Raw genomic sequence first — 23,406 nt, forward strand, 5'->3', positions numbered from 1 at the left:
ACTTGGCCTGTACTACACTGTAGTTTTAATGGCAGTTAAAATATTTTGTTAAGTAGTCTGTGATATTTTTCCTTACACTTTATAGCCCAAGTGTACTTCAAAGCTGTGCTCCCTCTCCAAGTACAGCTCTCTCACTAACAGCATGAAATTCTAACATCTAAATGAAATATAATTTGAAAAAAAGAGATCTGGTTTGGGCATCAAATAAGTTAATTTTTACAGAGATATTTTAATATTTTAATGAGATATTTTAATACATTTACACAAAAGACTATGAAAAGCAGCATATTTATTTGCATTAAGTAAATAGTGGGACTTTTTACTTTGTGAAACTGAAAATAATATAGCATTCATTCCAGAAAATCATAATTTCTCAGTATGTTTGTCTCTTCTTCACTCCTCCTCCCTAAATATTCTGGGTTTCTCTCAATGATGACTTTAGTTAGTTACTGCTGTTTCTACCTTAGCATTCCCTATATATGAGCTCAAGCATTCCCTATATATGAGCTCAAAGTGTCATCACCTAAAATAGGATAACTTAAGGAAACATTGAACTATGTAGTCATCAAATGTGGTTTCCTCTCTCTTTTTTTTTTTTTTTTGAGGGAGATTGGCCCTGAGCTAACATCTGCCAATCCTCCTTTTTTTGTTGTTGAGGAAGACTGGCCCTGGGCTACCATCCGTGCCCATCTTCCTCCACTTTATATGGGAGGCCACCACAGCATGGCTTGACAAGCGGTGTGTCGTTGTGCACCCAGGATCCGAACCCGAGAACCCCGTGCCGCCGAAGCGGAGCTCTCGCACTTAACCGCTTGCGCCACCGGGCCGGCCCCTGGTTTCTCTCAAGTTGTGCTTTAGTGTGTGTTTTAAGAGCCATTGGTAACTTTTGACAGAATTCCTCATGTTTTTGGTGTGTAGAGTATGAGCTCCTATAAATGTTTGGGCTTATTAAAATTAAAGTCATTAGACTCGAGTACTTGGGGAAAAAGTTATAATTTGGAACTAATTATCCAATTGGAAGATTATCCACCTCCTTCTGTTCCTTCTTTTTTTCTTGTTGCATTTCTGGGTAAATTTTGGTAGTGAGTTGTAATGACTTGGCAGCTACTTATTGTCTCCTGCTAGTCTGGGAGCCTGTTACAGCTCAGGGAGATAAACCCACAGATTCAAGGGGGGCCGGTTTTGAGTTTTTGCCATTATAACTCATCTCTTCAGGTAATAAACATTACAAGCAAGTAATTAGTCATTCTTTTCTAATCTGCAGTCGTGGAAAGTGTTTTATCTTGTGAAAATTGTAACCATCTTAGCTACAAATTTATGAGTGGACCTATTGTCCTTTTTGTAGGTATATTTTGAGAGCTATGAATATGTAAATTTCAGTTTTTTTAATACAATTGTAACTATTTTGGTGACTATTCTTCTAGACTAAGTGTTTGTTGAACTTAAATTTCCTTTATTTGTACTACAAAAATTATTTTTTAATTTGCATTTATTTTTGGTCTCCAAGATTGAGGAATGTTTATTTATTTAGTTCACTGGCCTAAAGATAACAAAATTCAAAAACAAGCTAGTAAAAACCTCCCCACCAAACCACAGTTCCATTTGTGTATTTATTTGTCTTGAGTGACAACTAATTCACATATGCATATGGAGACACATATAAAATAATAACAGATGGTATAGCTGCAAAGTAGGATTTATAAAGATTATTATCAGCTGGTGATATTGAGATACTACTGTGGTTATACTGACAGAAGACACAAAAATTATTTATAATAATAAGCTGTGACACTAATATCCCCCCAACTTCTGTTAACCAAAGTAGCTTATTGCATATTTAATGTAAATTTATTAATGAAGACCTAAAACAATCTTACAGCCAATTTGTACTAGGAAATTTATTAGGCAGCAATTGCAAACAACTAACAAGGTAGAAGCAACAACAACAAAATGTTTGCTAAAATTGTTAATATTGCTTGCATAATATTAGAATCCCTGGAAAGTAAAGTAAGTATTTGGGGGACTTTGTTTATTCAGGGCATTTCATTTCAATTACACTTTTCAATCTATTATACAGTATTTGTAAATTTTTGTGTATTTTTAAATAGCTGAGTTACATGTGGAATTCGTAGTTCAGTAATTTAGGGAACAAAAGGTGATTTTTGGAAAAAGGTATGGAATGCACATATTAATGAAATATGTTCATTCTTCTTCTAATGTGTTTTCGTACTTCCCTTAGGTCTTTTAACAGAGCCAAAGGAGCTTTCAGACACTGTAGGCACTAATTTCCTTGTTGCTTTTATTTTAGATCATCATTACAATGAAAGAAAATATCCTTGAGCTTTGTGAATTCTATATGACATAGACTTTGGTTACCACTCCTTAAAAAGGGGAATAAGATTATCCCATTACTGAGTTCTGTGTAGAAAAGAATTGGGGTTGTGTGGTATAGGAAAAAGGTGACTGGAGGGAGTGATTCTCAAAAATAGTTTCAAGAACAGCCAACATTCACGTACTGGATGCCAGGATTTTCAGTTTTAAGAATTTTTTAGTACAGCATGGTATATAAGTTTATAAATTTAAAGTATCAAGGTTATAAAGATGATTATGAAACTGTTTATTCTCATAAGATATTCATAGTCCAAATACAGGTATAGTGGTATTGATATTGGAGGCAGTTTAAATCAGTACAACCAATTTTGGAAAGCATTTTGGCAATAAGTATCAAAAACCATAAAAACGTTAAATACTTTGATAGTAATTCCACTTTTAGGATTCTCGTCTAAGAAAATAATCTTTTAAATCCACAAGAAGTTTTATGTGCAAAAAGATGGCAATCCACTCAATGGAATATCTTTCAGTTTTCGTAAACGAAATTCATGATTAGTTTTCAATAAAATATAAAGACTCTTAGTTTCATAATTTCAGTTAAAAATACGAGGTACAAAATTGTATATACAGTGTGTTGCTGCTATGTAAAAACTGTGCAGAAAAAGATGATGTAATACATGAAAACATTTAAGAGTAGTTGCCTTTGGGATGATAGATATATGGGTTAAATCATTCTTTCCAGGATTCTGATTTTTCCATATATATTTGTCTATAATGAGTATATCTTATTTTTTAAATGATAGTAAGGTTGGTGGTGAGGAAGCAACATATTCACTCGAGGGCAGTTTTTGCTTAATAGAAGAATTATTTTGTATGGCAGTAAAAACAGTGGAGCAATCTATTGAGGATGATCTTTAGGAGATATCTTGGTACTTTCCTGCCTTGGCTCATTTAGGTTTAAGATCCCTTAATTAGTTGATCACGGAGTACCACATCTGATGGTGATTTGTCAAAACATCTGTCCTCTCACCCAGGGGGCTTTACAGCAGAGAGAAGTATGAGGTGACTTGGAGGTTATTCTTAACATCTCATTGGAAATCACATGGCCCAAACTTCTCACCGATAAACCTGTCGATGTCATTTTATCACTTATAAAGTCATATTTACCCCCCACAAAAAGGTTATGGGCTACTGGTTTGAACATGTACTTGTCTAAAAATCTTGCTTTTTCCTTTATACCTATGATGCTGCAACTCTTAGTTTGAAGATATTAATTTCTCCCTTTGAAGAAATTGATTTCTCCCTTTATAATAATTAGTTTATGAGAATGCAATTTCATCAGATGAGTGTGAGAATCTTTGTTTTTTTGTTTCTCCTAATATAAAACCGTTTTAAATTTCTGAAGTGAAGCACAGTTGGATTATTGCACTCTTTATGTCATTTAAACAGTAAATTTAATTCTTTCATGTGTTTATTGTCCTATGCAAGATACCTTTTGGGAAGAAGATTTTGTAGAGTACATTTCTCCAATCTTTATTTTCATTTGAATTACTAGGCCACATAATATAGTAGAGAGTACATTTTTGCTGGACTCCTCTGCTCACCAAGTGTATGATCTAGGACAAGTTGCTCAGCTTCTCTTCAACTTCAATTCTTAGCTAATCAAGTAGGTGGATTAGATGCAGTGTCTGACGTCTTTTCCTCCCCAGAAGTTCTGGCTCTTTATCTCTTTGGAAAGTGAATTGGGATTTTGCCACAAAATGCCAACTTTTATACTACTATTTTGAAGGGGGTGGGGGGAGGTGGGGATCTGCTGCATAATAAATATTTTAGGCATTGATTAATCCAGCCTTCATGCTTGTTAGGAAGGAATAGTCCAACAGTCCTTGCAGATAAATTGTCAGACTTCTAAGATCCTTGCTCCTGCTTACAGAGTCTGTCTTGGGAAATGATAAATTTGGCCACTGGTAAAGAACAGTTAAAACACTCACTTTATTATTTCTTTAAATCTTTAAACTTTTGACTTTTATGTTTGAAAATCAGGTGGTTAATTGCTCAAAACACTGGCAAGATGAATTAACTTGAGGCATGCATATCAGCGTTTGTAAAGATCTCTTCCGTAACTTCAAATTTGTATATTTTTGTTACCACTACAGCTTTGTCCTAATATCAGTTTTGCTGGAAAAAATTACAATTGAAAGGTCATAATTCTGGTATTTTCTGGCTTCCATAGGGGTTAAGTAGCACACTGAAATATAATGTTCATTCATCCTAGCCAGTAAGGCCAAACTATGTGAGGTATATGAGAGCTGTTCCCATCCCACATGCACATATGGTGTGGGTAAGCCAGTAATGTGAGTTTTACGCAATGTTTCTGCTCATGTACACAGTCTGTTGCTCAGCACCAATTATTCCTTGCCAGAAACCAGCTAACCTGCTGGTTTTGTAACTCTCCTTGATGAAGCTAGGTAGCTTAAAGTGACCACAATGATATTTAATTTTAGCAATCTTCGTTTGTTAAAGTTATATAACTTTGACCGCCTGCCTCATTTGTTGATTCACTACAATTGATTGCAGTTAGAACCGTGTTACTGCATTGCATGGAGCTCCATCAGATCCAATATGTGTGTTTATTATATGTTTAGAAGGAGGAACCAAAATGTGGAAATACTAGCTTTTTGCTTAGCAAATCTAGTTTCCTCTCTCCAAATAGGAATTATTATTTTAAAAACCATATAAAATATTCTCTTATATTTTGGTAGTCATTTTGTTGTCATTTTCCCAGTTTTCACTTTTGTAGTTTTAAAAACCACAAAATCAGCAGGGTGAGAGGTCCATGTTGGGAGAACAACTGTTCCCTGTTTCCCACAGCCATCTTTTTTCTAATCCCGTTTTTTAATTAGTAGCAAATGGTCCTTGTTTTTTCTCTTTGGGTTCATGTTACAGTTGTAACTTGTGACTATATAGAGTTTAAATTAAAGTACAACCATATTTATGTTGTCTTCACACAACCCGAGATTCCTTTTTGAAAGATAAATTGCATCTGACTCTTTATGCAGTGGAAAAGTAGCATGCAGGTGTGTACTTGGTCTAATTGGCATTTTCTGAATCTTCCAGTTTGTACCTTACTGAGGATTCTTTTTGTGAATATGCTTATGGGAGTGCACCAATATGAATACATAGAAAAAAATTACACCTTAGTTAAACTCGGCTAAATTTACATAGATTTTACATTTCTTTCTAGACCTAGCAGGCCTCATTCCTTACTGTCTTTTTTTCTTTTTAATTAACTTCTGTGTTCTTCCTACCCTGTTCAATAATTGACATTAATTTCCACCCGTTCAAGGACTGTTTAATGTCCACTTTTAAGATGTCGTATTCTTAGGAACATGCCTTGCACACATTGCCTTTTAAATTAGTTGAAAAAATCATTATGGGTGTGAATTCATAAATTTTCTCTAACACTAGTTATATAATAGAAAGTGTATGTATTAGAACCTCCTAATGTAAAAGCTAAAAGCCATAATTTTTTTTTAAGTAATAGCAACCCACATTTTCTCTGCCTTTTTATGCCACTTGGAGAAAGAGAAAAGACTGGTATATACAGTATCTAAGAGCCCAGCAACAGTGGACTGAAATATCATTTAATAATAATAAAAAGCTAATGAATACTTTCTCAGAACTTCTGAACTGAAAAGAGTCGGTAAACTGTTGCATAATCTTACTTCTTCAGTTGGTTTCAGTTAGAGAGTAATTTGAAGAACATGCTGTCTGTTTGTTCCTCTAGATATTCTGGGATTTATTACTAGATGAAATTGGCCCATCAGAAAGCTGTATATTTCTATCTCATTGCCTTAGTCCTGCACAGATTGCCTTCCCTAAACTGTCTTTCAGGTTGATTGAATAACTCTCTGAGAAACTGTTGTGTGGAATGCACTATGACATTTATTATGGAGGAATTACTAAGACATTGTCTACTACATTACATAGTTTCCCCTGTGTTAAGTCCCACTTAGGTCTTCTAATTTCTTACTTCTTTTATACTAACAAAATATTTTGTTTCTCCTGAGGTGGTAATATTCTCTTTGTCTCATGGCCATTGTGAATTTTGTACCTAATCATTTTTTCCACTTTCCTTTGGCAGGAGAAAGCTCAGACCTAAATTTACAGCTCAATTTTACTGATTATTTAGGACCCTGTGGGATATGTATCTGCATACTTTATTTTCCTCTTATCTCATGCTCCTATTTTGTATTTTTTCTGGACAAGATTTTTAAATCTATTGTGAATCTTCTCGGTGGTGGTTTCAGATTCATTGTGTAGAAGAAAGAGTTAAAATATGCACATATGTATGTAAGTATATTTATGTAATACTTATATAAAATAAGTTTATATTTAAAGTGTGCTTTTTACTTTAATAGGTTGTAAGTGATATATGTAACTGCCAATTTTAATTTTCTTTCACTCCCCTTTTAAAAAAATCATGTGATAAAATTATACATGAGTTTTTTTACTGTGAGAATGTGTGTGACACTGGGCACCTCTCTCTCCCATGCCTCAGGCTCACGCACTGATCTCCAGTCTAACGTGATTTCTTTGGGGTCCCTGTTGAGTGGAGGACACAGGTGAAAGGAGCCTCCTTTCTGGATCATCAGCTTTGTCCAGCTGCTTTAGGCAGGGTGTACCTCAGGGATCTGCAACTCTTACTACTTGCCACATCAACCACTTCATGGTCTCCTTCTACACATGCCTTTTTTTCATAGTCTAGTTATACTTTTTAGATGGTTTACCAGTTGGATTTTAGACATCAGTATGGAAGACCGAGGAAAAGTGACTACCTAATTTAGAGAGACATTGTCTTGGGAGTAATGGTTCCTTAGAGTAGTGAATTCACAGAACCCGTGCAGTAGCATGGATAGCTGCCAGAAGGTGAACTTTATCATCAGACAGACATGAAGCTCAGCTTTTGGCTTCACCATGTACCACTGTGGTACCTTTGATAAAGTACTTAGCCTCTTAGATCTTCATGTCCCTCTGCTGTAAAATGGAAAGGGCACTACTTACCTTGCAGAGTTACAGTAAGAATTCAGTGAGTCAATATATAATATGTCTATATACACAGTGTCTGACATATATTGGATACTCGGTAAGTGTTAGTTTGTTTTTAAATTGGAAGGAAATTATGTGTAATACCTTGAAAATCATGCCAAAGTAGGGTTGAAGGGATTAAATCAGTTTGGAATTGTGCCTAGCTGAGACTTACAGAGACATGAAAGGCGATAGCCTAAACTTAGGGCTTTATTTTCCCCATGTGATTAGAAGTCTGGTGAAAGGTGGTGGAAGCATTGTTTCAGGAGCTCTGTATGTCGAGGCCACTGTCTTATGAGTCTTGATCTTTTCCTCATAGTAGCAAGATAGCTGGTGCAGCTCCAGCCATCATATTCCCTTTCCAGGAAGTTGGAAAGAAGACAGGGAAGGGAGAATAAAAGTACTTGTGCCCAGAAACTTTCCAAAATATATCTAACAAGAGTTTTACTGGCCATATTGTGTCACACAGCCACCCCTAGTGGGAAGGGAGCCTGGGAAATGTTTGTAGCTTGGTACTTGGCTACTCCCCACAAAATCAGAGCTCGGTAATGAGGAGGAAAGGGAAGATGAATATTAGATAGACTGCAAGCAGTCTCTGATAGAGAGATCAACTTATTTTGCTTTTAGAAGCTTCATTTTCCCAACAATAGACATCAGTGGGGGTGGGGGAAGTAGAGAGAAATACCCATTGGTGGTAACTGGATTCTATTTGGAGGCAGGAAGACTTTGAGTAGCCAAGGGGGCATGGGAAGTAAAGAAGGACATGTACTTTATTATTGTTTTTTTGAATCTATGATAAGCTAGGCATGGTGCTGGTAGGAACTTTACATATATTCTCTCATTAATTTTCACAGATGGGGTAGGCTATATTTATCTATATATTTTGTAGAGGAAGAAACCAAGGCTTTATTTTTTTATTTATTTTTTTGTGTGAGGAAGATCAGCCCTGAGCTAACATCCATGCTAATCCTCTTTTTGCTGAGGAAGACCGGCTCTGAGCTAACATCTATTGCCAATCCTCCTCCTTTTTTTCCCCAAAGCCCCAGTAGATAGTTGTATGTCATAGGTGCACCTCCTTCTAGTTGCTGTATGTGGGACGTGGCCGCAGCATGGCCGGAGAAGCGGTGCGTCAGTGCGTGCCCAGGATCCGAACCCAGGCTGCCAGTAGTGGAGCGTGCGCACTTAACCACTAAGCCACGGGGCCGGCCGAGAAACCAAGGCTTTAGCATATCAGTTTCCCAAGGTCACACACCAGTGACGGTAATGGAGCTGGAATTCAGACTTGCACCTGACTGACCACAAAACCTTAGCTTTGCACTGTATTGCTTTCCTGCATAACTCAGCAGAAGCCTGCTCTTGCACTTAGCTTTTATTTTCCATAGTGCCTTGTACTATTGGAGTCCATAATAACCATATGTTGACTTAATTATTTGTGTACAGAATGAAACTGAGCATTATATAAAGGATTGCTGCTGTTGGTTGCCAAAGGTTGTACAGACAAGGCTGCGAGAGGCACAGGTAGTGGCTCTCCCTCATCACCATTGCTCAGAGGTGGTGGTGACTGCCTCTATTTCTGCCTCTAGAGTCAGTAGCACCTAGGGACGTTCTTTAGGACAAAAGGAGCAAGCAGCACTGACTGATCTCAGGAAACCAAAATCCACAATGGAAAGCTGAGAGAATGACTTGGCATGGAGACAGGTATCTTCTCAAGTGAGAAGCCAGGGAATTATGCTTGACTTCTTCTTCCTCCACTCTCAACCCAGTTGATCACTAAGTCACTTTGTTTCTACTCCATCTACCTTCCTCACTTATCTGTCCTTTCCTCTCCCTCCCCACTGCAACTGCAGTAGTTCAAGCCTATTATGTCTCACATAGACTATTGCAAAGAGTTTCTGAAATGGCCCCCTGATCCCCAGTCTTACTTTCATTCAGGCCATTTGCCCACAGATCTGACCACGTGGTTGCCTTACTTGGCGGCATCAGGGACTCTTCTCCTTACAGGAGAAAATCCAGTAACTTTCGTCTGATGCACATGGCCCTTCAAGGTCTGGCCCTGCCCCCTGTCTAACCCTCAGGTCTGTTCTGTGTCACCATACATAATTTCTTACCATGCTGTGAGCATATTCCTTTCTGCTGGAGTCTGTACATGCAATTCTCTCCTTTTCCCAGAGATCTTTCTTTATCTCTTACCTCTTGTGTTCACTTGGAAAATTCTTCTTCATCCCTCAAACCTCTGCTCGAATATCTTTTGTCTTTGATGCCATCTTTGTGTCCCTTCAGCAGATTACAGTCCTCTCTTCTGCTCGCTCAGCACCTGTGCAGGCCTCTGTTCTAGCTCCTTATATCTTGACCAGGATCATCATGAAGTGGGATCCTGGTTGATTCAGCATTGTGTTCCCTGTGCCTAGTACTGTGCGTGGCACAGATCAGCCCCTCAATGAATGTTTAATGTTTGATGTGTGCAGGAATGAACATTTAGATTAGACCAAAGACAGAATAACTTGTTGTCCAGTTCATTACGCTAGCCCTAAAATACTGTAACTTTGGACAAGTTCCTTACTTTTTCAGTGCTGGATTAATGGGAGTATATTTGTAAAACTACTGGATCTCTCTGAATTGAGTTATTCTCACCAGGTTCTATCACAGTTCCTGCTAGTTTTTCAGGTTATCTTGAATCATTCCTGTTAGGCCAGCTCAACGATGATCTTAATTCCCAAATGCTAAAGAGGCTCTTAGCTCTATCATGTGTTATGCCTTTCCTCAAAACTCAGTTGTGTTTTGGATGTTTTTTCTTTTATATTAACTGTTTTGGCATCCATTCCTAACTGAAGACACATTTTAAATGGTATTTTTGAAATTATTCAAAATATTTTTTCTTTTATTTTTAAAGCAGTGATTCCTAAGTATCTTTTTGTATGTTTTTTGGCCCCCTTTAGCAAAGACTTAGAAGACTTTGTTGTGCAAAAATTAAGAAGTTGACAAAATAAGTAGATGACAAAATAAGTAGATGATAAGCATCTGAAGATTTTCTTCAAACCATCAATATTATTGCTGCTTCTTAAAATTTATTTATTTTAGAGTTTAAGATTTTATTTATTTATTTATTTTCCCCCCAAAGCCCCAGTAGATAGTTGTATGTCATAGCTGCACATCCTTCTAGTTGCTGTATGTGGGACGCAGCCTCAGCATAGCCGGAGAAGCAGTGCGTCGGTGCGCGCCCAGGATCCGAACCCGGGCCGCCAGCAGCAGAGCGCGAGCACTTAACCGCCAAGCCATGGGGCCCAACTCCTTCTTAAAATTTTAACTACCAATTTTTAATATATTGAATAATGTTTACATTCAACAGTTGGTTATATTATGCCATATCTGACAAATTACAGGTAATTACTGGAAGAATGCAAAATTCTTGAAAGCTGGGATCTTCTCTGTCTTATTTATTGCTGAAACCCCAATTCCCAAAAATAATGCTTATACTTAATAAATATCAAATAAATAGTTGTTGAAGGAAGGAAAGAAGAAAGCAAAGGCAGTAGCTTTTCAGTTAACCGGTGCCTGGGCAGCCAGGACCACGGTGAACTTGCAAGTCCAAAGTCAATAAAAGAATTTCAGTGCTCATACACCATACCTAGAAAGACCCTGCAGAAATCACACTTGTGCAAAAGGGCCACTGAATGAGATGAGAAAAGAGTGGGCCATTTTTGCTGGATAAATCTCCGCAGGTGTTACTTGTTTGTTTTCTTAGCCCTCCACTTCACACCTGTTGACATTGAGAACTAAAACCAGTGTTCTGTGCTTTCAACTTAAATTGTTGTAGTTTTGCTCTGAAAGAAAAATGGATTCAGATTCTGGTATAAGGCTGTTTAGTCACCAAAAGATCTGATGAGTAACTTTGCATTTGCATTTTTATTATTGCCTAACTGAAACCTAATTTACTTGGTTAATAGATTATAATTCCCTAGTTTCTTATGCAAGTACATTTCTGAACTATCAGACCATTTCATTTATTTCGATAAATATTTCTCGAACACCTATTTTGGGCAAGGCTCTGTTAAACATTGTGCTCCATGTCTGAAAATTTCTGGGTTATTACTCTGTTGAAGATTTGCCGTTAAAAAAATTTTGTTGTACTTCTAAAAGCTCATTATTGCAAGATCATGCAAGACAGTTGACTGTAACTGAACTCCAGGACTGGAGGCTATGACTATGTCTTTCAGAGGTAATTGTCACGCAAGCAAATTTTAGGGCATCATGAAGCTAACCATCAATTAACCAAATGAATCAGCTAACCATACCACTGCTTTCCTCAATCAAGTTAAGTGTTAACAGAGTTACTAATGCAGAAAGATGGTGCTAAAGGAGATTATGAGATCTGAGGATGATATAAGAATTATAGGTTAAATTATACACAAAGTATGGATAAAAGCATAATAATTTGAGAATGTTTAGTTTTTCTGACATATTTAAATATATTCTTTAATCTCATAAGTGATTAAGAGGAATAGTGTTTGTATCTCAAGATCCTTTTAGGTGATGATTATAAAATTTATAATTCCATTAACTTTTTTGTTTCTAATATATTGCCTGGAATTGTCAGTCAAGTCAAAACCCAAACTTGAAATTAAAATTTTCTAACAATAAATGAGAGAGAAGAAAAAATGAACTGTCATTCGTTTCATAAAAAATTATTATGTCTTTTCAATTTTGAATATTCAGATTTGAGGATTAAATACTGGCACCTCTCTGTCACCTGTTTTTCTACTAATGATCATCCCTGCCTCAGCTCTTTAACATGGCTTGTTAGGTATCAGTTTAGCATGCAAGGCCTAAGCTGTCTTTTGTAGTTTCATAAGGGCCAAAGAGCTTGTTAGCTTGGAATTTAGGGTATTTTGGTACTCATTTAGTTTTAGTTATTCTTTTCTTGATTTTTTGGAACTCTTTTCATGAGGGAACTCCATGATTCTTACCAATTAGTCATAAACCAGTTTGGATTTAGGAGTTACAGAATTTACTAGTTTGGAACCCTATTTTATTCAAACAGCAAATGGTAACGATGTGAATATTTCACTGTATGTGGTGATGTGGCTGATAATTAGATCCTCAGAGAAAAACTAAAACTTCTGAAATTTGTGCAGGATCAAAAATGTAGACAGGGAAAACAAGTAGTTTAATCTATAAATACTTGTTATTAATGAAAATTAAGCATTCTTAGGATTCAATTCCTGTTTTTAGTCGTATACCTTTTTTGTGTTTTTACTGCGTTCATTAACACGAAGCGCAAACAACCTCACTACTGGCTTGAGATTTGACTCGCAGGAAAACATTAAGTAGTAATTAAGAACAAGGCCTTCTTTTTGCAGTTTGTGAAATTTTAACTCACTGCCTAATGCGGTCACTACTTGCCACATGTAGCTACCAAGCATTTGAAATGTGACTAGTCTGAATTCAGATGTGCGGTAACTGTAAAATATACACTGAGTTGGAAAGACTTGGTGTAAAAAAAAAGATTGTAAACTATCTCAGTAATATTTTATGTTGATTACATGTTGCCATGATAATATTCTGGATATACTGGGTTAAAAAAAGAATATTAAAATTAATTTCCCTGTTTAACTTTCTTACTATGGCTACTAGAAAATTTAAAACTATGTATGTGGTTCCGCTTATAGTTTTATCAGACAATGCGTCTAATAGGTTAAAAATCCTTAATATGTATAATAAATGTTAGTTAAGAGCAGCATATTTGATTCATCTTTTAACCTCTTGAACAGTCAATCCTTTGGGAAGTCTTGGAAGCCCAAGTATCCTTTTGCTCTCTTCAAGGGCTGCAGGTTGAAGCAGCTGTTCTTTGGAATTGCCAACCCTGATTCAGGTAACTGCTAGCCATCGATAGATAGTTATGGAATTAATAAGGGTCACTTTGTTGTTGTGCAGCCCAAGAGAATGACTTGCACCTGCTGTTTCTCTCCCTTCCACCTCTTCCCCTGATGGCCTTTACATGGTTGTTAATAATCAGTTGATATTTATAGTAACATAAATCTAAATTAACATAGGTTTTCAAAGACCCAATCATATATTACCATATACCATAAATTATGGTGTGTCATAAATTATCATGGCTTATCGTCTTATTTACAACCCTTGAATAATATTCTGTCACTTAATATATTACATATTATTACTGATAATAATATGCAAAACCAAAAATGAGTTTTTGATATTGTGCTTTTATAAGGAACCAGCCGAAGCAGAACCTACATGTTGTAGGAGCTGGGGAGCAAGCATTTATTAATAATCAGCCTCTCTTTTTCAGTGAGGTTTAACTATTTCCTTTGTGAAAAAAATATAAAATCTGTGTGTACGTTATTTTAAATTTTTTAATTTATGAACTGGTCGACACCAACCTAAAGGGTTTTGGAGCAGTGAGATTAGTAGAATGAAGTCACATTATGTTAGGCAGGAAGAGGCAGTTGGATAAACCTTGATAATAATAAAACCTATAAAAGTCATTCGTGAAGGTAAATATAATACTTGAATTAGTCATTTTCTTTCTCTAAAAAAGTAATAAGTTAATGTTGTTCCAAAGAAAAGTCTGGGACTGGTAGTTTTCTTTTTAACACCTTTCATCTTAGGCAATCTTTTGTATATCATGCAAAGGACCATACAATTAGCATGAAATGAGAGAGCGCTTTTTAAATTTGATGAATAAGGGCTCTTTTTTCTCTGGCTGATATGCATGCAAGGTGGAGGTCTGTATCTCACCAGCAGACAGACTATTCGGTGTCTACCCTATAAGTAGCTCCCAGTTTATATCTGTACTTTAATGAGGAAAGAGGTCTGGAAGTAATAAAAGTGAGCAGAAAGTACATAAAATATAGCCACAGTGCTTTAGTGTCAAGGCTGCAAGATTTCCAGATTTGGATGGTCTTCCCACCTCACCCTGGATTCCAAAGATGGCCCCGTCACCCTATTTTTCTGGCAGTCAATTGAGGACGTATTAATAAGACCTCGTGAACATCAAAACCTTTTTTTGGGGGGGGAGTGTCTTTTCTCTCATTTATCACAAACTTGTATGTTTTGTTAAAAAATTTTTTTTCTAAGTGTTCTCTCTTTAGAAAAGTTTTTATGCCTCTATATTCTTGTGGGCTGCTTGTTCTTGAGAAATACTTGTCTTTGAAGTTTAGTATTTATAATATGTCAATGGACATTATTTATTCTTTCTTCAAAATTGTTAGTATACTGTTTCATTGGTTAGGAGTGGACACCCCCCCCCCCAGCTGTATTAAATGGCACAGTTTTTAAATTTTAAAAGATGAGATTCCCAATATTGTTGGGAAAGTTTTTTAACTTACTTGTCAATTATGTTCACATTTTTATGTTGTTGTGCTTCATAATTCCCTCATAAGTAGCTAAAACATTTCCTATTGCATAAAAGAAACCAAAATGCTACAAATAAGATAAATAGGTGATTAATTGAGCCAACTTTCTCCCCTTAAGACACTACCATAAATAGGACTGCCAAATTTAGCAAATAAAAATACTGGATGCCCAGTTAAATTTGAATTTCAGATAACAGATAATTTTTTAGTATAAGTTTGTCTCATGAAATATTTGGGTCATACTTAGACTAAAAAAATTGTCTGTATTTGATCTGGCATCTATAACCATAACTCAGCTCTCTTATTAACTCACAGAACTCCTGAGTCTGGTAAATTCTATGCTTGGCCCTTCTGCACAATGCTGTTTGCTGATCATCCTGTCTCAATCCAGGACTTAGAGATAATATCATAATATGGGTTTAATTCTTTGAAGCCCAAAGTGCATGCAAGTTTTCTCACTTATCTACTTTTTTGGGGGGGAGGGGGAGTTAGGAAAGGGCACACTCTGTTCTCATCTTGCCCACTTCTCATTTTAAAAAAGAAGAAAATGCTCCCTTGTAAAGTGCAAATACTGAGTCTGAAAGCTAAGAGGACACCTACGGCAGAGTTCGGATTCTCCTTCATACCTATCTCTATTTTTGGCTCGTTTAGTATGAAATCTCTAGCAGTATAATTAGAGATTAAAAAAAAAAAACTTAAAAAGAGTGAATTCAGAGAGAACATGCATTTCCTGTGTGCTTTATAAATGTGGATGGCAGATGGGTGAAAAGTGACGCTTCCAAAATGAACACCGCCGTCTAGGTGAAAGATTTTAACTTGCCTTCCCTCTCCCTTCTCCCCCACCTCACCCTCCACACAACAGAACCGGAGAAGAACCACTCAACATGCACCTCTTCCTCCCTTGTCATCTGTATTATCACTAAGGTTTCCTAGGTGATATTCCTTCCTCCAGCCTCACTCTCTTCCAAAGTGACAGCCAGCAGTGATTTTTCTAAAGCATAAATCTTACGTACCACTGGCTCACTCTCAGACAACTTATCAGATGAAGTCCACACTGATTAGCATGGCATTCAATGCCCTTCCTGACCTGGGCTCTACATAATTCCCTTTTACTTCTTTCTCAGCACTTTATGCTACAGCAATAATGAGTATTGCTAGTGCCTCAAGCACACCTTGCATCTTCATACCTCCAGCTTTTTGTGCATTGCTCCGACTGGAATGCATATCCCCTTTTATCTCCCTAGAGAAATCCTGTTCATCCCTGAAAATCCTTTATAGGCATCATTTGCTCTGTGAGGCTTTCCCTGACCCCCCTTCACTCTCCTTAGGGTGAATTCTGCTCGCCTCCTTCAGCTTTTGTCTGCATCTGTGGCATCACATACATCACAGTATTGTAATGGTTTATTTACATGTCTGTCTCCTGTCGAAGTTCGCAAGTTTTTTGAGGACAAGACATTATCATCATCATCATTATTCCCGAATTTCTAGTTTCTAGCACAGAACCTAGAAAATAACAAGCACCTGAGAAGTGTTTGAGTGCCTGAGTGGATCAGCTGTCCACGGGGAAAACTTGAGGCAAATCCAGTCCCATTGAACTGGTCCTGTGCTTTAGCTGCTTGCTACCCACAGTTTTGTCCTTTCTTCCACAACAGTTGGTGAATAGAAATGTAACTCTTAATTTTCAACTGAATAGCTAATCTGCCAATGCTGTTTATTAGTTAACTAGGGAATTTTTTTGTAGAGTAAATAAAGTACTCCCATATAGCGGGGTGGCCATGGGCAGCCTTATGTAATGAAGAAACCTATGTTTGCCTTTGGCACCCTCTCCCTTCAGGTTCTGTCTCTCTCCTTTTGTTTTTTGTACCTTCTACCCCATCAGTCACTTTGGGGTGGGAATGGAATCAGGGGATGGGAGAGGGGTGCAGGGGGAAAGGGCGGGAGAGAGAGGAAGAGATTGATTATAGTAGCCTGACATTGCTCCTTTCTTGACTAATCTTCCTACAGGGAAACGTATGTCTTATGTTCCATCCCCTCAGGACGTACCCAATCATGGAAGTTAATTAATAAATTAATTATTCATCTAAAAATGTCCTGAGTTCAGCAGTTGAGGGCCGATATAATGGCTCCATGATACCATCAATATCCTAGACTTCTATCTTCCTGCTCCACCACCTTTAATGTGTGGCTTCCATACACCAGGTAGTGTTTTTATTACAAGATGGCTGCTGCATCTCCAACCACAGAAGGAGGGGATTGAGGGAAAAGCAAGCCCCCTTTAAATAGCTTTTCCAAAAGCCCCATCCAACAGTTTTCACTTAAATCGCATTGACTACCTCTACCAGCAAGGATGGCTGGGAAATGTTAGCTGGGCGCATTGCCACAATACATATCCATAACTAAGGAGGAAGGGAAAAAGCCCACTGATGTAAGATCACTAGTTGCATAACAATTCAAATTAGGGCAGATAATTTGTTATCTTTTGTCTTTATGGCATCATTCAAATAAAAAAATATTTAGAACTAAAAATTAGTTTATTTTCATTCTTATTATAATAGAATTTCCTTTAAGATGTAATTATTTTAATGAAATATAAGGAATTATAAGACTATTTGGAAAATATGTATAGCATGCCTACTGTTCGCCTAATGCTACGCTCAGTGCCAAGGAGATGAATGAATTCTTTTTGCTCTCAAGTGTTTTATCAGTCTGATAGTCCAGGACACAGACACATGAAAACTTTAAGGGTACATTATAGCATATGGTTATGAATTAATCATATAGTAAAAACTAAATCATATAGTATAGACTAAATTCTATAGGAGAAGTTCAGAATTCACAGAGTGATCACTGTGGCTGCAGTGGCCAAGTGACCTTCTGCAAAAGGTGGGAGATAGATTTGGACAGCAAACAAGGAGGCAGTGCCCCCACCTTTGACTTGTACACCTGTTGCTTTAGGATATTTATGTTAATATATTTATATATTATTTAAATATTTTTAGTATTTTAAGATATTACTTATATTTTAAAAATTAACCCTGAGTTTTAACTTAATACATATATTTAAAAATTTCACACCAATATCGTAAACGCAAAACCAACTTTACTTGCCAACTAAAAGGTAACTTAAGAAAATGGTGATATTAAAATTTTAAAATACATAATGAAGTAGAATAGTAAACCTAAATTAAATTAAGTTCTTTAGAGGGGAAAATGGAACATTCTGTGATCAGTCAGAGTAGTAAAGGAATATTTGGCTCAGTCACATGTTGTTTAAGACAAAGATGAGATTCTACATCCAATGAGATAATTCTGGTTCTTACCGTTAATGTTAACCAGCAGCAAAAATTCCAATTCACATGTATATAAAGTTGAAAATATATAAATTCTCTCATAGATTGTTTGTAGAATTGATTTTTAACCATAATGGTTTAGATGACTTTTTTTGAGCAACTGTTTGTTTCAAGAAGCCATTGTAAGGCGATTTTCAGAATCATTCTCTTTTTTTGAAGGTGTCAGATTACTGGATAATGTTCAAAAAGTGGTGGAACAAAAGACTTCCTTTGCCATTCACCACTGCCATCTTGTTTGGGAAAATACTTATGAAAACTTTTTATCAAGTTCAAAATATTTTCACTGAATTCTTTATTTGCATGTACAACCGAGTGTTTAGGAAGCAGAGGGGTTTTTGATAGTTGCTGGTTGGGTAAATGGATGAATGAGGTTAGAAGTCTGATTCCCAGAGCTCTGGTATTCTGGATCTGGCATTCAGTAATAATAATCAAAGCTATTATTTATTGCTTTTCTACTATGCTTAGGTACTGCGCTGAGTGCAGTGTACACACATATATTATATCATTTAGGTCTCCCCATTTTATAGTTGAGAAAACTGACACTCAGAAAAGTCAAATGACTTGCCCAGGTCACTTAGCTATTATGTGGCTCAAACTTTAATTCAGATGTGTTGGACTCTATCCAAACCCCTAACTGCCGAGTCACTGAATCAGAATCAGGTGCTACAGCTCTGCCTCAGGCTTCCCAGAGCCCCTGCTTCTGAGTTCACTGCAGCTAGGTCAACCCCCAGGGGCCCTATCCCTGCTGACCTCTGTGTATACGCACACATGCTCGCACGTGCGGGAGCTGAGGGGCTGCCAATGAAGGCTTTGATCCAGAAAAGAAAGGAGATAGCCCCTGACCTGTCTTGCCCTCCACCCTGCCTTCCTTCTTGCTCATGAAACCCTTCTGAACCCCAGCCTCCCCGTGCTCCTCCTCCTCAGCACTTGCATAACCAGTGGTACAAACCTTCTCTCCTCAGGAATCACTGACCAGGAGATTAGAGGCAATTATCACTAGAAGTCAATTGGCCCACATCATCTAGGGCTTTGAATGTCAAATCTAAAAGTTTGACCTCTATTTTGTACGTGATTAGGAGGTCATTGACAATAATGTTATCTTTAGGGCAGATAAACATCAGTGGTTTTCCTTCAAAACACAAAGATGGAACACTGTTATAAGGAGTAAAATTTCTAATTATATAATATTGATGATATAGTCATGTCACTTTCTAAGGAAATGTTATAAGTGTGTTGGAATATGTCCCAAACATTTTCTTGTTCTTTCTCCCTGTAGCAGTTCTTACGCTAGCCCTGGTGAAAAGGGTAAATTATTTAGGAAATAGATTTTTCCTGATAAAATTTTTAAATTGTCATTTAATGAACTGCAATCACTTACACCCCTGCATTTAACAGGTAATCTAATACTAACAGCAATAACTGTCTACAGGTTTGAGGAACAGGTGATTTTATTTTTAAATTTATTCATTCAGCAAGTAATTTTTTTTTTTGCTGAGGAAGAGTCCTGCTGAGCTAACATCTGTTGCCAATCTTCCCCCTTTTTTTTTTTGTTTGAGGAAGATTAGCCCTGAGCTAACATCTGTGCCCATCTTCCTCTATTTTGTATGTGGGTTGCTGCCACAGTGTGGCTGACTTGTGGTGTATGTCCTCGCCTGGGACCGGAACCTGCAAACCCAGGCCACTGAAGCAGAGCGCACTGAACTTAACCACTACGCCACGGGGCCGGCCCCTCAGCAAGTAATTTTTAAGCATCTACTTTGGTCATAGTTTTGCATTATCCCTGGCAATGTGGGAGGGGACTACAAAGACACTTAGTGAGTACAAGTCTTTTGAATCTCTGAAAAAAAGTTCAAGTTCATTTTACTTGTTATAAATGCAAATGAACAGAAAAAGGAAAATGCTGAAACCTCAGCTAGAAATAAAACCAGTGCTTTAGGTCTCATATCATGGGTCTGGCGGAAATAGCACATTTCATTTTTATTTTAAAGAAAGATATATTTCATATTCTGATATAATCTTAAAAAACAATTTTGTATACTTTTCACTGATGAAAAATATTTATGACACAAAGGAATATGTTAAATTTATTGACACTAGTCCTAATAACACAATTGAGAAAACATGCGTTGTCAGCCTTCTGGATGTGCTTGGTCAGGTCGCATTTAGAGGCTCAAGTCAAGTGAGGCTCATCCTTTTCTTCACATTTAATTATTCACTAAGTGCCGTCAGAGAGTCTCTTGTGTGTCCTCTTCTTTACCTCTCCTATGCCAGGACCAGAGATCAGACCCTGTCATCCCGCATTTGATTTATTACAGAGCCTCCTGACAGATCTTTCTTCCTCCTGACTTTTGCCTTTTTGGTCTATTCCTTGAACAGTGTGCGAGTTTTGTACTTAACAAGAAAAGGAAAAAAGAAAGAAAGAAAAGAACAAGTATTTCCGTCTGCCCCTCCCCCCCTCAAAAATCTAGTGTTACCTATTACTTAACAGAAACGTGCAGAGCTTAGCACGGCATTTGCAGTGGGCCTGCAACTCCTGCCAGGGTCCTCTAGTGCATTTCTCCTCCACTTTGTGTTAGAATCTACTTCCACTTCTCAGACATGCCTCGTGCTTGCACAGCTTGCTTCTTTGGTTGTGTTTTGAGTGTGGATGCCCTGTCTGCAGCAGCCACTGTGGAACTCAGCTCTGACCTGCGTGCCCAGCCCAGAATGTGACTGTTTTCTCAGGTTCCCCTCTCCGAAGTCAGTTCTCTGTTTTAGGCACTCCCACATTATACCGATTTTTACCTGTAGTAGGCATTTTAAAAAATTTAGTTATATGAGTGTCTCGTTCTCTCTTTTTTCCCACTCTTTCCTTTTTTTTTTTTTTTAAACACATGTGTCTTTCTTTTTTGCTCAGGGTGCCCAGTAACTTTGAGGCAACTTTGAAGAGTAGAAACACAGTCATACTGATTCTTATCTTCAGCATATTTTGTTTCTATGTTCCTTGTCCCTGCCTATTTCAGTGTTTTCTTTATTTTTCTGTTGGATATTGCCTTAAACCTTTGTAGAAAGAGATATATTGGGGCTTGAGTGAATATAAATAAACGCACAGACCACAAGTCTGTGAAAGCAGGAACTGTGTCTTGATCATCTTGTATCTTCCAGCACTGTGTCTTCACCAGATAAGTGAATTGAATTGAATTGGAGCATGTTTATATCTCCACATCTTTATAAGTAGCCGCGTAGAGAATTTAATGATCAGTTGTGGTGAATAAGAAAATCACCCAAACGTTTTCTGATGTGGCTACAAGAATATTTTTTGTAATTATAAAAAAAAATAAATCAGTCCTAAATGTATATTTTGTTGTTGTTAAAAATGAGCCCTTATGTCTCTCTCATTCTTAAAGAAGATTAAGGTTACTCAAATACTAATGATACACTTATGCATTTATAAGGAAATTTATTTGTATTAAGTTAGATATTCTGGGGTAGTGTAGATTGGATGCTCCTGACTAGTGATTTGATGTAAATTCACAACAGTTAGAATTAAGGTAACATTAATTTTACTCTGTTTTAGTCCCTCAGCTCATGTCTTTATGTCCAGCGTGTCCTCATCTCACAAGTGCTATAGCCAGAACATCCTAAGTACCCATCTCTTGCAGAAACTCATTCCTCTTACATATTTTTGAAAGTACGATTCATTGGGAATGCATCATATGATTCTCTGTACTTTTTTTTGATTATCTGAAATATTTGATCATAAAATCAAACCAAGGAACAAAAAAGTTTTACTTATTACCTCCATTCTTGATGCTATGTTGCTTTGAATAAAAGAAGTCAAAGTAGTCTCTAAATCACAGGCCAGTTTTCTCTATTTTGAAATTTGATTACTTAGTTTTGCATTGGTTTTAGGCTCATTTTTGCTCATTATGTGAACCAGAGTCCCCATTGAACTTCCCTGGTGACTGGGCCAGTGTTCAGAGCCAGGGGCTGGGAACTCCAATTCCCTTTGTGGCTTTTTGACAATTACCTAACTTGACTGTATTTCCTCATTGACACCATTGGGATAATCACCTTTCATACCTTAGGAGTATTGTGAGATTAATTAATGTTTGTAAAGTGTTTTCAGGGTCATGATGAAAGGTATTAATTTGTAAGCATGTGGTATTATTATAATTATTAGTAGTAATAGGGATGGTTGTTTAATGCAAATTTTCGTCTAAGTGTAGTGTCATATTTTCAAAGGACAATCTCTTTCTTTGTGGCCAGATGTGGATACAATTAACCCTTTACCCTTTATTTTGAGGAAACAATTAGCCAATTGTGTGCGCAATTAGACGTGTATGCAGTTTTTGCCAGAACGACTAATTACAGCCTTGGTAAAACTCCTTTTGAAAACGCTGGCCCTTTGAATCTTGACTGTCCCTATCTGTGTAATAAGCAATTTGTGCTAAGCATATTTTGGGGCCACGGAGGCTCCTGAATATTGAAGAATTGCCTTTGCGGTTACAGAGAAAGATTTTACTTTCTTGAAGCCATCGCCTTGTATTTTGCCATCAAGCCTAAAAAGCCTTTCACATAGTTCTGGTTTCAAAGGTTTTATTGATTTTTCTTAATTTTGACATTCAGCTGAAAGATTTTCCACAGACTGCATTTTGTGAAGCAGGTTTTTCTTTTGTAATTTTTTTCTCCCTTGAAAACTCCATTTCCTTTCTGTATCTAATCCAAACACATCATCTCATATTCTCCTTACTCACCACATAGTGAGTAAGGAACAGATTGGTACATACTGATCCTCTCTTCCCAGATATGGCCTCATGACACCATTTTATAGGGGACTTTTAATCACTATAATGTAAATTCTATTTATACAGAAGAGTAGAAAGAATACTGAAGGGACCAGAAAGATACTGTTATATCCGTTTGTCTCCACTGATATCCTGTTATTAAGTGAAAGGGGAATGTTCATGGCTTTTAATGGTAACTATAAAGACAGGCTCTTTTAAGATGTCTACTCTTTAACACTTCTCATCACTGATAATCCTTGAACTCAACTTTGTGTCAGGCACCATCCTACCACCATGGGAGATTCCGAGATGAGCAAAGCACTCTTGTCACTTTCTAGGAGCTTAGAATAAAGTGTTGAGGATAAGAAAGGTGCTCAGGTCTGCAGACTACAGTAAGCGCTGTACAAACAAAGTGCTGGGCTCAGGGGTGGGAGTTCAGTGGAGCTGGTGGTCACGCTGATCAGGGGCATCGGCAGAAGCTTCTTAGAAGCTGCA

At 37.1% G+C, this 23,406-nt stretch overlaps 1 protein-coding gene across 7 annotated transcripts in view; it reads left to right on the forward strand.

Moving 5' to 3' along the window:
- Positions 1–23,406, forward strand: part of UMAD1 (UBAP1-MVB12-associated (UMA) domain containing 1) — a 245,805-nt gene that overhangs the window by 142,817 nt on the left and 79,582 nt on the right. For 3 of the 7 annotated variants that reach the window (XM_058526126.1, XM_058526108.1, XM_058526118.1), the window contains exon 5: positions 13,240–13,288. The exons of the other annotated variants lie outside the window; for them this stretch is intronic. In XM_058526126.1, coding sequence (XP_058382109.1) covers positions 13,240–13,288 — 49 coding nt within the window. The remainder of the gene's footprint in view (positions 1–13,239; positions 13,289–23,406) is intronic. 7 annotated transcript variants of the gene reach the window in all.

This window comes from Diceros bicornis, chromosome 3 (genome assembly GCF_020826845.1).
Source record: "Diceros bicornis minor isolate mBicDic1 chromosome 3, mDicBic1.mat.cur, whole genome shotgun sequence".
NCBI lineage: Eukaryota > Metazoa > Chordata > Mammalia > Perissodactyla > Rhinocerotidae > Diceros > Diceros bicornis.